Consider the following 14249-nt stretch of genomic DNA (forward strand, 5'->3'; position numbering starts at 1 on the left):
AACTGGAAACACCATTGTATGCTCTGCTTGAATATACCGTTTGGGGTGGCTGTCGAAACGAAGTGGAAAAAATAGTTTTGCTGCTCAACTGCACTAATCTTTTGGGAAGCAACACAGACCTTTCTGTATTTGCTTTAAACTTAATCACACCTTGCTCTGAAAGCTTCCTGCTGTTCATCAGGCTCCTTGGCTCAGAAGAGATCCACCAGGCATACATTGCCTATTCTGCATGTTCATTTCTCTATAACCCCCCCCCCCCTCCAGTCCTGCTGTCTGGCTGTGAAAACCACCTCTCCTTTTAGTGAGATGGACCACATGCCTTCACTCAGGTCCAACTTTGCAAAAAAAAAAAAAGAAAGAAAAAAAAAGAACCCAACTACCTGTCTCTATTGACATTACACTCAAGGGTCTGCCAGCCTCCTTTCTAGGGTAAGGTGACCAGATTGTCCCACTTTTGGAGAGACATCTGTGGGCACCTGCAAATTGTACTTATGTTGCAAGTAATATATATATATATATATATACACACATATATACACACACACACACACACACACACACATACACACACACACACACACACATATATATAAAACTATTTTTGTGTTCTATGCATTCTATGGAAAATTTTGTTGCTCTATATCGGGGTAGTCAAACTGCGGCCCTCCAGATGTCCATGGACTACAATTCCCAGGAGCCCCCTGCCAGCGAATGCCAGTGAATGCTGGCAGGGGGCTCCTGGGAATTGTAATCCATGGACATCTGGAGGGCCGCAGTTTGACTACCCCTGCTCTATATAGACCAAATTTTTAATCAAGAACCCCCCTCCCCGGTCAATGGTGTCCCACTTTACCAGTGTTGAAATCTGGTCACCTTATTCTAGGGCTGGGTCCTCTGAGTTGCAGGAAGGTTCGTGTAAAGGTACATTCTGCTTTCATTATTGGAATGCAGTACAGTCTTGCTCAACTAGCTGATTCACTTCAGAGATCTCACTCTTTGGCACCTTCTAGGGAAGGAACAAAAGCCTTCCCAAAACCAATTTATCAAAACAAAGAAAAATTTTTGTCCTAGGCATCAGTCCAAGTAGACCAAGAGCGAAATGGTACCAGAGAGGTAATGGGGTATGGGAAACAAAATAGATAAAAGGAGAAGCTGGATAAAAGAAGAAGTCTGGTTTATGATTGCCTTCTCCTCCTCTCACCGCAACAAACACCCTGTGAGGTTGATGGGGCTGAAAATGCTCTGAGAGAACTGTGACCATTGCACCATGCTGGCTTTCAGTAACTCCAGGCGAGCAAGCGCTTGGATGTGAAAAGCAGAGAGTTCTGTCATCATCACTGAGTTCCTCCCTGCACAAATTGTGGATGAGGTTCAATTGGAACTTGAGGCAGAGTTTCACCCTGCCCTTACCAGGAGAATGTAATTGACTCTGAGTATATATCCGCATTCAAGGACTACAATTCCAGAGTCTGATATATTCCCTCAGCATTCTGCAGTACAGACTTCCCTCTATAAAGCCAGAAGAATACCAGGAGAAAACCTGTTGGAAGACAGACCTCAAAGAGACAATAACATGCCACTAGTGGTTATATATAAGAGCCTCTAGAGGACATCACCCCAAGGGTCAGACATGACCCGGTGCTTGCACAGGGGATGCCTTTACCTTTACCTAGTGGTTATATATAGTTCTCAACTCAAAACAAGTTAATGCAACATCAGTGACAATCTCTACTGGATAATGACAGTTTGCTTGGAGGACAAACCTTTTCTTGTGCACAGAAACCCCCCCCCCCAATCCGAAACAACTCCATACTCCCCGCCCACAATAATGCAACATCTAAGTTGAACATGGACAATGGTACTAGACCTTGCAACAAACCCAGATGCCAACTTTGCTGCCACATCCAATAAAATAGTCACTGGACCTAACAGCATCACCTACACCATCAAAGGCTTATTCACTTGCTCATCTTCTAACATTGTATGTGCCATTAAATGCCAACAATGCCTCTCTGTTCTCTACATAGGGCAAACTGGTCAAACTCTCTGCCAAAGAATAAATGGACATAAGTCTAATATAAAAAAATCACAGGGCTGAAAAACCTGTAGGGGAACACTTCAACCTTCCCGGACATTCAATAAGGGACTACAGAGTAGCTGTTTCATTGCAAAGGAACTTCAAGAACAGGCTAGAAAGGGAGACTGCAGAAATGCAAGTTATTACAACACTCAAAGCAATGGCATACCCTTGACTCAACAAGGACATAGGTTTTTTATCTCACTATGCATGCTAAACTAATTCAACTCTTATATCCACATTCCTTACAATCCCCTCTTGTTTTTATATTATTTTATTTGGGACAATGTGACTCTAATATGATGTTAGTAATATGTAATTTCGATAGAATGGTAGAGCAGGGGTAGTCAACCTGTGGTCCTCCAGATGCTCATGGACTACAATTCCCATGAGCTCATGGGAATTGTAGTCCATGAACATCTGAGGACCACAGGTTGACTACCCCTGTGGTAGAGAATAGGAAGGCCTGGAGGATCATTGTCCATGGGTCGGACACGACTTCGTACCTAACAACAACAACAACAACAACAACAGCAATAACAATGTAATTTCGAATTTAAGTGTCTGCTATTAATTACTAACATGGACAGTTTTATTTCCCCAATGTTTTTGTGAATTACAACTGAATTCAAAAGGACTGATTAGCTGTTTTAGCAAAGAATTCTCATCTGGCATAATCTGATCAACATAATATATTTCTGGTAAGGGCTTGGAGGAGGAGTGTGTCTGATGGCTTAAGTGCCACTCAGCTGTCCCATCCCTGAGTGCCTCCTCCACCAACTGGCTTGCCTGTCTGTCCAGTGGCCAGCCAATCACCTTCTGTCCCCCACCCCTGACCACCACCCTCCTCCTTCCACTTCCCTCTGAGGCTCAGAGGCTGCAGATCCCTGCCCTGTGAGAGCTGCCGGTGAGTTTCCTAACAGTTGCCTGCAGCCTTTCCAGGTCCTGGGGGGAGGGGAAAGCCATCGGCAGAATTCTTCCACCCCACCCTCCAGTCTAGTACCCGTTATATTCCTGAATGCAATGGGCTTGGCCATAATTTGGATGCTATAACACAGTTTATTAATTTGCCACTGATCTACCTTTTCTATATAGCTGTACTCATGATTCTTGCTCTATTTTGTCTGAGGAAGTGTGCCTGCACACAAAAGCTCATGCCTTGAACAAATCTTTGTTGAACTTAAAAGGTGCTATTGGCCTCAATTTTTGTTGAGCCAGTCCCTGCAAGTCCTTGGGGTTCCTCACCGCACAACTGAGCCAGGTCTGCCCTGGTGATCAGAACATCACAGAGTTTTCCTAGGAAGATGGAAAGGGCGAAAGCTGAAGAAAGCTGACAGTAGGTAGGAAGACTGTACTTGTTTATTTGTTCAGCCTATGTTGGCTTGTAGGTAGGAAGAAGAGAAGGAAGCAAGCTATGGATTATTTCAGAGAAGGGGGAAACAGTGGTGGAGAGGCTGTTGTGGTTTTTCCAGGCTGTGTGGCCATGGTCTGGTAAGTTTTTGTCTTTGATGTTTCACCAGTAACTGTGGCTGGCATCTTCAGAGGTAGGACATGGCAAGATGGGGTGGAGAGTTGGCTCTGGCCATGAAAGTCTTTGACAATTCACTACCGAGTTAAACTGACCCCCCTTTTTAAAACAATTAAAGCTGGCTTTCTCAACCATGGTTTTGTGAAACCCTTTGCGGTGGCTCCGGAAGGGTTTTGCCTATTGGATAGGAGTCAGATAGATAGATAGATAGATAGATAGATAGATAGATAGATAGATAGATGGATGGATGGATGGATGGATGGATGGATGGATGGATGGATGGATGGATGGATGGATGGATGGATGGATGGATGGATGGATGGATGGATGGATGGATGGATGGATGGGTGGGTGGGTGGGTGGGTGGGTGGGTGGATGGGTGGATGGATGGGTAGATGGATGGATGGGTAGATGGATGGATGGGTAGATGGATGGGTAGATGGATGGATGGATAGATGATAGACAGGCAGACAGACAGACAGACAAGCATTAAAATTTATTGGCTGGTATGACTATTTGTGGTCATGTTGACCTCTCCCCACCCATGGTCAATGATGGGCCTGGAGGGCATGGGGAGGGGAGGGGCCCCGGCCATACAAATCTTTGCTGGCTGAGGCTTGTCATACATGGCAGCGACTGGAATTCAAAGAGGTAAGTACTGTGATTTTAACTTAACTGCTGGAGGGGGAAGAATGGAGCAGCATAGGCCTGCTCTAGCCATCTTTCTGGCATTGGGGGGAGTAGAGATGATGGAGCAGCATAGGCCTGCCCCAGCCAGGTTTCTGCAGGCACCCACTGCATGCCCCTTTTGGTGAATGAGGACAAATATAACCTGCTCAGAGTACAGGTATGATTTTGTTCACAAATCATCTGGAAATTATTTACTTATTTTTAGATGTATATACCGCTGCTCTCAATATTGTCTTGTGGCAGTTTACAATAAAACAATAAAAAATACAATACAACTCCCTAAAAGCCCCTTAAGAGCCTCTTGTGGCGCAGAGTGGTAAGGCAGCCGTCTGAAAGCTTTGCCCATGAGGCTGGGAGTTCAATCCCAGCAGCTGGCTCAAGGTTGACTCAGCCTTCCATCCTTCCGAGGTCGGTAAAATGAGTACCCAGCTTGCTGGGGGGTAAACGGTAATGACTGGGGAAGGCACTGGCAAACCACCCCATATTGAGTCTGCCATGAAAACGCTGGAGGGCGTCACCCCAAGGGTCAGACATGACTCAGTGCTTGCACAGGGGATACCTTTACCTTTAAAAGCCCCTTAATACATTGTCTTGTGGGAGTAGCCCGGCGATGTCACATCCAGTGGGAGTTTCTGGGTGATGTCACTTCTGCTGACATGTGACTTCCAGGGGTGTGGCAGGAAGGTGTGGCCTGCTGACAGCACTTTTGTGGTTTCTCAGAACCTGAAGAATGTTTCAGATGTTTCTCAATGGTAAAAAGGTTGAGAAAAGATGAAATAAAGCATTAATTGGTTCATCTACTGAACCTACCAATTAAATGGTTTAAAGCTTACAAGAAATCTAACATCCCCCCCTTAAAATACTGGATGCCAATGTCCTCCCAGTAAATTTAATGACCCATTTTGGATGTTTTCCCAAAGTTCAGATTGCCAACTCCTGGTTGGGAAATTCTTCAAGATATAATAGTGGAGTTTGGGAAGACCGAGATTTGGGGAGAAAAGGAAGCTCAGCAGGGACATGATGCCTTTGAGTCCAATTTGAGTCCTGGGTGATTGACCTCTGTAGACTGGAGATGAGTTAGAATTCTGAGAGAATTCCTGGTCACACCTGGAAGTTGGCAACCCTGGTTTGCCCCATGTCCACGCATACTGTTTTTTCACTATGGCTGGAATGGAATGGAGGCTCCCATCGTATATATCCAAAGCGAGCTCTTGGCCACAAAATAAGAGTCACCCTCTGCTGGTGTGATTTTGAAAAAGGGAAAAATATCCTCCCCCATATAAGCACATTATTCCCCCCCCCCAACCCCTCCCCCCAAAAAAAGACAGCTTTAAACCTGTTTAGCTTAGCAGTGTTTATTACTCTGTTTTTCCTTCGCTTCAGTTGGCACATTAAAAAAAAGCCACAATAGTGTAACTTCATAACATTACAGCATGCACCTTAATCCAATTAAGTGAGGAGGAACGTCACCGCCAACTGTTTTGGCACTAGGTTTTGTTGCCAGGTAAATACGAATTATCTAGGAGGGTCCTGGTCTCTCACAAAGTCAAAATGCCAACAAATTGTCCCAAGACAGCCTGAGGGTTGTTCCTTCCAGACTAGGGATAGGTAAGTTGTACATCATTTATGTTTAGTTAAATTTAAAGGAATGTGGCTTCCAACTTAGCATTGACAAAGGCAAGACTGATGACTAAGTGGCAGATTAAAGAGGGAACGGGGGTAGGTGACTAGTATATTTTAATGCCATACTTCCAGTAAGGAGTTCAAGGTAGAGTATATGGTTCTCCTTTTTTCAAGTTTTTTATCCTCATGGTTGTGAAATAGGCTTGATTGTGATTGAGTGACTGGTCCACGGTTACCCTGTGAGCTTTATAGGCGAGTCTCCTGGATTCTTTATAGGAGACTCATCCTGGATGGGGACTGCAGCAAAGAAATTAAAAGACGCTTGCTCCTAGGGAGGAAAGCTATGAGAAATCTAGACAGCATCCTAAAAAGCAGAGACATCACCCTGCCAATAAAAGTGCGCTTAGTCAAGGCTATGGTATTCCCAGTTGCAATGTATGGCTGCGAAAGTTGGACCATAAGGAAGGCCAAGCGTCAAAGAAGTGAGGCTTTTGAACTCTGGTGCTGGAGAAGACTTTTGCAAGTCCCTTGGACTGCAAGGTGAACAAACTGATCAGTCTTAGAGGAGATTAGCCCTGACTGCTCCTTAGAAGGCCAGATTCTGAAGATGAAACTCAAATACTTTGGCCATGAGAAGGAAGGACTCCCTGGAGAAGAGCCTAATGCTGGGAGCGATTGAGGGCAAAAGAAGACGGGGATGACAGAGAATGAGGTGGCTGAATGGAGTCACTGAAGCAGTCGGTACGAGCTTAAATGTACTCCAGGGAATGGTAGAGGACAGGAAGGCCTGGAGGATCATTCTCCATGGGGTCGCGATGGGTTGGACATAACTTCGCACCTAACAACAACAACAACCTGGATTCTTACCTGATTCTCTAACCCCTAAACCACATGGACTCTCCCAAACTATCAGGTCCAGCTTTGTGCTCGGTGCACATAACCCAAAGGAAGACGGTGCCTGACACCAGCCTATCTTTTGCTTAAGGCTTATTGTATGGGAGGAGATCGAGATGGTTTGGGGACACAATTTAAAATGTTAAACATTTTCTGCATACCTGGAAGTTCCCCATGACATGCAGGACCTTTTGTCTCCTTCTCCCACTGTAGAGCTTTCACTATCCTCAGAGGACTAGGTTTTCAGCATAATAATTAAGAACAATAATTAATGCTGATCTTGGGGTGAGGAGACTCCTGTGGAGACCCTGGTCTTGATCCTACATCCAGTATAGGGCAAAGAGCATTTTCACCCTCCGTTCTGCAGGGAGCTCTGCCTATCCTCTGGCTACCTCGTTGTAGCCTTTTCATACAATGGGCGTTACCAGGTTTTTGCTTCAGTGGTGTAGTTCTCAAATACTTTTGACTCTTTCAACTTTGGCTATGTGGAACTACTGTTATATTCTGATCTTGGGTATACCTTTTTCTCCTATTAGTATAGCCATTAGTCCACAGCAACAAAAATAGATCTTTATGGCACCATAAAACTGACAAACATGTTGTTAACCCAAACAGAAGGTTTCATGGATAACGATCTATCTACGCACTTTATGCTACTTTTCAGTTTTGAAAACAATTTTACGATATGTGCATGATTTAAAATCGTAGCATGCAACATACAATAACCTTTAAGAAAAATCACAATTGGCTATTTAAAATGGACTGCAGCTACAAGAAGGAAAGCAAGATCCATCCCCAAGCCAAGACAGACCAAAATCCAACCCAATCTACATACAGTATCAGCATCAGCTTAAGCAGACTCTAGGACAGCTCATATCGAGCCTCTGTTGGCCGAGGTTGCTGAAGCTCAGTGGATGGGGCCAAATATGCCTTTTGAGGTCAGGAGTTCCTGATCTAGAATCTCAGGGCTGCCACCCTAGGTGTTCACCTGACAATCTTCTGATGGTGGAAGGTAGCACTGAGCACGGTCTCTCCTAATGACCTAGGTGGAGAAAATGGTCCTTGAGATACCCATTTCCCACCCTATCAGTTTTAAAGGTCTAAACCAGCAATTTGGTTGACTTGGAGGCCCCTGTCAACATTTGAACAAGCATATTTTATATCAGTTGCAGTAGAGTTCTTTGAAAGCAGGTCTGCATCGAATTTATTATGAACCCAGTTTGGAAGTCACCAGAACATGTAGAATTGGGGCCACCACAAATTTGCACCTGCCTGGGTTGTAAAAGGCACTTCTGGCATCCAGGAACAAAGCTGCTTTGAGAAGAACAGGGTTTTTTTTGTACTCTGCATTCTGCTACCCAAAGGAGTCCCAAAGTGGCTTCCAATCACCTGCCCTTCCTCTCCCCACTAGAGACACCCTGTGAAGGAGGTGAGGCTGAGAGAGCTCTCGGAGATACTGTGACAGGCTGAAGGTCACCCAGGTGCCTGCAAGTGGAGGAGGAGTGGGGAATCAAACCTGGTTCTCCAAATCAGAGGCTGCCATTCTTAACCACTAGACCACACTGTCTCTCCAGAACACCCAATTGCTGACCTGAACCTTTGATTCATACCATTTTCATTTATACCACAATAGATTTGTGAGTCTCAAACATATTATTTTAATATATTGTTTATTTCATGTGCATCTTACTTGGGGGGAGAACAAAGATTTGACTGGTTTATTTTTTTAAAAAAAAGTGACAACAGATGTTCTAATAACAAATGAGTGAATTAAGGGGTGAATAATTAAGTCAATAAATATAGGTAATGTGTCACCCAGCTTATCACCGTACTGGTGGTAGAGGGAGAAAAATGCTCCAGGGCTCCATGTTTTCTAAGAACAAAATGCTGTTTTCTGGTGTTTTGTATCAGTTTTTCATTGCTATATATTAAGTGGTTTTTAAATAAAGTAATTGAATAAGAACAGAAGAACTGTGCCCACTGTATTGGACTAAAGGTCCGTCTATTCCATGGCTGGCCATATGCTATCAACAAGTGCATGAGTACCAGCCCCTCCCTGAGTGAGCATCCTCAAAATCCATCTTTCACAGGTATACTGTATTTGCCTATGGAAGTTCCCTTCAGCTGTTGTAACTAATAGCCACTGACAAACATTTATTCCTTGTCCAATTCCTCTCTAAGTGCCAGTGTCCCTCATCACATCCCATGGCAGTGAATTCCCTAAATCAATTGAGCACTGTGTGAAGAGGGTACTTTGTGTTGTCTATCCTGAATCTACTGTTTATGAACTTCATTTGTCACACTCAGGTTCCTGTTTTTTTGGAGAGAAAATGTATTCATTATGCTTTGCCTCCACAGTGTTCACAATTCGGTTAGCTTCATTCCTTAGCCAACATTTCTGTAAACTGGAAAAAAAAAAACCAGATTCCTCTTCCTTCCCTCAGGAAGGAATTTTGGTTGCCCTTTTCTGAACCTCTCCCAACTCTATGAAATTCTTTTTGAGATGGGATGGGCCAAACTGCTCACTGTAGTTCTCATGCAGCCACCCCATCAGTCAATGTGGAATGGTAGTCAAAGTGTCAGACCCGCAATCCAGGTGACCCTGGTTTGAATCCTCATTGTGCCATGGAAGCTTGCTGGGTGACCCTGAGCCCATCATACAGTCTAACCCAGGGGTAGTCAAACTGCAGCCCTCCAGATGTCCAGATGCTGGCAGGGGCTTCTGGGAATTGTAGTCCATGGACATCTGGAGGGCCGCAGTTTGACTACCTCTGGTCTAACCTACCTCATAGGGTTCTTATGAGAATAAAATGGGGGATGATGTAAGACACCTTGGATCTCTAATGGGGAGAAAGGCAGGGCATAAATTCCTGAATAAATAAGAGAAAGCATATAAGGACAATGTGATCAAAGACTGAATGTGTTTTTTGCATCCTATCAGAACTGAGATCTGGACCCATTACATGGTCTGGAGTGGGTGGCACTGATTTCCATTAAGCTGTCTTCCTCTCTCCTAACAAGGCGCACCTCAAGGAGTTTGTTTCTCAGGGTGGCAGAATGTGTGGGTGCAGACCGACAATGGGGCAACGCCAGGTTTCCCTTCTGAAGTTTCTCTTCATCCAGTCCCCCGTTAAATATGTCAAGAGATGGGATCTGCTGACAGTGAAGCAACCATAAGGCTCTGATGGGGGTGTGGGGGGGGGGGAATCTGGAAGGTTTTTGAGCCCTCATCTCCCAACTGTATCATGATCTCTGTTCAGAGGAAGACAAAATCTGTCTGGAGGTTTCTGGGAAACTAGCAGGTCATACCATGTCAGCTGGCTTGCAATCGTCCGGTTGTTGTTGTTGTTGTTGTTGTTAATGTCATTGCCTAATGTTGTTTAAAGGTAAAAGGTAAAGGTATCCCCTGTGCAAGCACCGAGTTATGTCTGACCCTTGGGGTGACACCCTTTAGCGTTTTCTTGGCAGACTCAATACAGGGTGGTTTGCCATTCCCTTCCCCAGTCATAACTGTTTAACCCCCAGCAAGCAAGCTGGGTACTCATTTTACCAACCTCGGAAGGATGGAAGGCTGAGTGAACCTTGAGGCGGCTGCTGGGATCGAACTCCCAGCCTCATGGGAAGAGCTTCAGACAGCATGTTGGCTGCCTTACCACCCTGCGCCACAAGAGGCTCTAATGTTGTTTAGCTTTGTGTTATTGTTGAAAAACTTTTCCAGTTGTAAACATTTACCCACCCACCCATTTTTGCACTACTTTGGGAATAGGAAAGGGCTGTGTGTTTCACTCTCTCCAGTAACTGCGTATCAATGAGACAGATGCAGGCAGAAATGGATTGAGGGACTGACAGACACAGAGGGAGGGCTTGGGCTGCAAGAAGCACCACCGTTTCTGCTGTCTGCTTGCTGGTCCTTGTGGGATCCGGTGCCCTTTCTCCGTCTCACTTTTCCTGCTGGAACCCTCCTGTCATTTCGTGGGATGGGGAAAAGAAACTGGAGTTTCCAGACTCTTTGCAAAGAATGGTGCTTTGGAGAAAAGTTGTAAGACTGAAGGAAGGGAAGGAAGGAAGGAAGGAGAGGGGGGCGGATAGAGAGAGAGTTTTGTGATTAGATAGATAGTTGTGTGAGGGGGCCCCTTTGCCAGAGTGAACATGAGCATGGGGGGGGGGGATGGACCTGTGGCTGAACCCCTGAAATGGACCTGCGGCCGAAAAACGGTCAGGGGAGGATGGAGAGGAGGAAAGAGAAGCCTTGAGGACACGCTGGGGTTTCCCGGAGGAAGGGAGCCCGGCGGAAAGGATGCTTCGGCCAAGGATGGGCGGTGGTGCCGGGGACTGTCAGGGGAACCTCCGGGATCGAAGGCAGGCGGGCTGGGGGGGGGGGTGAAGATCTGCCCCCTCCCTCCCCCGTCCCCCGTCCCCCGTCCCCCGTCCCCCGTCCCCCGTCCCCCCCTCGTCGCGCGGCTTTGCCCCGCAGCCGGGCCGGGAGCCGCTGCCGCCCACTCCACCTGTTCCTCCTCCTCCTCCTCCCTCCTCCTTCTGCAGCCGGAGCTCCACCTTGCCCGCCTGTCCCGGGGCCGGGCCGCTTCTCACCTCCATAAAGGCTGTCCGGACGGGGGGGAGCGACGCACAGTCGGCCAGTCCCGCGACGGCGCGCACCGATGGGGGGGCTCCGCCTGCCGGCTTGCCTGCGCTGCGGCCAGAAGGAGGTGAGGCTGGCCGGCCGGCCGGGAGAGGGAGAGGGAGAGGGGCCCGCGCGGGGACCGGGGACCGAGGACCGGGGACCGGGTGGGGGAAGCGGTGGGGGCGGCTAGGGGCGCTCGGGATGGAGCGGCGGCTCCATCTCCTGAGTCAGAGCAAGGACCCAGGCGGGGAGGGGGCCAGGCTCTGCGAGCAGGAGTGACCCAAGACCAGGGGTAGTCAAACTGCGGCCCTCCAGATGTCCATGGACTACAATACCCATGAGCCCCTGCCAGGCAGGGGCCCATGGGTATTGTAGTCCATGGACATCTGGAGGGCCGCAGTTTGACTACCCCTGCACAAGACCCTCTGGGACCCTCTGGCACCTCCAGGACCAGCCCTCCAGATCAGTCTGGTAGAAACCTTTATGAGTCGTCCCCCCCCAGGCGACAACTCAGCTGGCTAAGTTTTGTGTCGCCGCCATAAAGATCTGACGCTCTAAAGTAGCATTCTTTTAAGTTCTATTTTATGGTCTGTTTTAAATGGCATTCTATCAAGTGACCATATCCTTTGGGCCTTTTATGTATTAACTTCATGCAACTCGGCCTGAGCGACTGTGATCAAGTTTGAACTGAAATGGCCGCGGAGCAGTCGTTCTCCTTTGATCACCACCGGAGTGTCTGTTCTTCTCCTCCCCAAAGGAATTCACCTTGTCCACCGAGAAGATTGCCGACAACGATGAGGAGAACACCGAGCGGGGTAACTGGTCAAGCAAAACGGACTATCTGCTGTCTATGGTTGGCTACGCCGTCGGTCTGGGCAACGTATGGCGGTTTCCCTACTTGACCTATCAGAATGGAGGAGGTAGGAGCCTTCCCCCCCTTTTCTTTCTCTGCAAGGGGACCATCTGAGAACTGCCTTGGGAACATCTCTTTCAATGTTGTATTTTTTTAAGCTGTATATGTTACTCTTTTGTGTGAGAGTCAGTGTGGTGTTGTGGTTAGAGCTGTCCAGCTAAGTCTGAGAGACTCAGGTTTAGATCCCCCCCCCTTGCAATGATGTTGGATGACCTTGGATCAGTTGCCCTTTTCCAGCCTTACCAACCTCACAGGATTGTTGTGAGGATAAAAAGAGGAAGGAAAGACAATCTACATTGTCCTAAACTCATTAGGGGGAGAGGTAGGATCGAAAATGCACTAGACAGATTTAGCAACACAGGGTTCGAATTCTGCCTCCCTCTTCCCAGGTAACATTTGCTGGTCACTTGTGGTGAATTGCCTTCACATCCATGTGACCTGGCAAGAAAGCTTCCCCATGCACATATTTAAGGATACAAATGATTCACGTGGATATATTTGCTATGACATTGTTATAATTTTGTGGGTAATTAATTGTACATATCACGGGACTAAATATCTGTGCATATCTACATACATTAGATTATTCTACATTGTTTATTCTGCTCTTGTTAGTTATGGGGACAAGCAATAAGCTAAACAGAGATCTGAAACCAACTCCTCCCCCACACTGAAAACCCAACTGGATCCCTTTCTAGCTTCAGAATTTTCACACTCTGCACTTTGCGGTTCCCAGAAGTTGCTTTATTTAATGGAGCATGAGGTTCTTCGGATGTTCAGGCACAGCCAAATGCTGGGCTTTTTTTGACAGGGACACAACATTCCTTTTCTGCCTAACATGGCCAGAGGTTTGATTCTGTGAGCCCCTGAGTTTTTTTTTTAAGTGCGTTGAATTCAGTTCCAGGACTGCTGACCTGAGGCCATATCACAACTGATGGCATCAGAACCCAGAGCTGACTAGGAGTGTTGCATCTGTGTTTTTGGGTGGAAGATACATCATCAGACGAGCAGCTGTGGGAGTAAAGATGTGCGCGCACTTTTTGCAATGCATAATTCAGTTATGAAGTTACTGCTGCAAAACATGATGATGACCACTGGCTTAGGCCAATGTAGCCTGTAGGGAAGTCGTTAGAGTCATGGAGGAGTGTCAGCCTATCAGTGGCTCATGGTGACACTGGAGTTTCCATGTTCAGAGGCAATATAACACTGAAGACCTGCTTCTGGAGGCAACTGCCTTTGCATCCTACTTATGGGCTTCCTGGAGGCATCTGGTTAGCCACTATGGGGAACAGGATGCTGACCAATTCATTAAATTTCTATACTGCCTATCCCAGTAGCCAGCTCAGGGCAGTATACAACACAGTACAACATAATATATATCAAAATAACAATAAACATTTTAAATAAATCAGAATAGATTTAAAACAGTTAAAACAACTGTGTCAACTCTGACAGGGTCCAGATGTGTTCTGGGAGCTTATTCCACCAGGTAGGGATCAGGACGTAAAATGTCCTGGCCTGGTTAAGGCCAGATATATCTCCTTGGGGCCAAGGACTACGATTGGTTAGTATTAGCAGAGCATAATGCTCTTCGGGGCTATAGATAGAAAGGTGGCCCCTCAGATACATAGGACCCAGATCGTGAATGGCCTTTTGGGTAAGAACCAATACTTAAACTTGATCCAGAATTCAACTTGGAACCAGTGCAGGTGTTGGAGCACAGGTTGAATTTGTACCCCCCCCCCCAGGGAGTTCTCATAAGAACCTTGGCAGCTGCATTATGGACCAGTTGCTATTTCCAGAGCAAGGATAACGGTAGGCCTGTATAGAGTGAGTTACAATAGTCCAGTCAAGAGGTAACTGTTTCATGGAATACTGTGCCTAGGTGTTCCAGGGTCAAGTA

At 46.6% G+C, this 14249-nt stretch overlaps 1 protein-coding gene across 2 annotated transcripts in view; it reads left to right on the top strand.

The window, feature by feature from the left end:
* The window catches only part of SLC6A14 (solute carrier family 6 member 14), a 49028-nt gene that overhangs the window by 13537 nt on the left and 21242 nt on the right, over positions 1–14249 (top strand). Inside the window, exons 1-2 of one of the 2 annotated variants that reach the window (XM_077308537.1) lie at positions 11388–11518; positions 12191–12353. In XM_077308537.1, coding sequence (XP_077164652.1) covers positions 11471–11518; positions 12191–12353 — 211 coding nt within the window. In that variant the 5' untranslated portion in view covers positions 11388–11470. Of the gene's footprint in view, positions 1–11387; positions 11519–12190; positions 12354–14249 lie in introns of those variants that run through there. The other variant, XM_077308536.1, reaches the window with a different exon arrangement.

The sequence above is a fragment of the Paroedura picta genome, chromosome 13 (genome assembly GCF_049243985.1).
Source record: "Paroedura picta isolate Pp20150507F chromosome 13, Ppicta_v3.0, whole genome shotgun sequence".
In the NCBI taxonomy this organism is placed as follows: Eukaryota; Metazoa; Chordata; class Lepidosauria; order Squamata; family Gekkonidae; genus Paroedura; species Paroedura picta.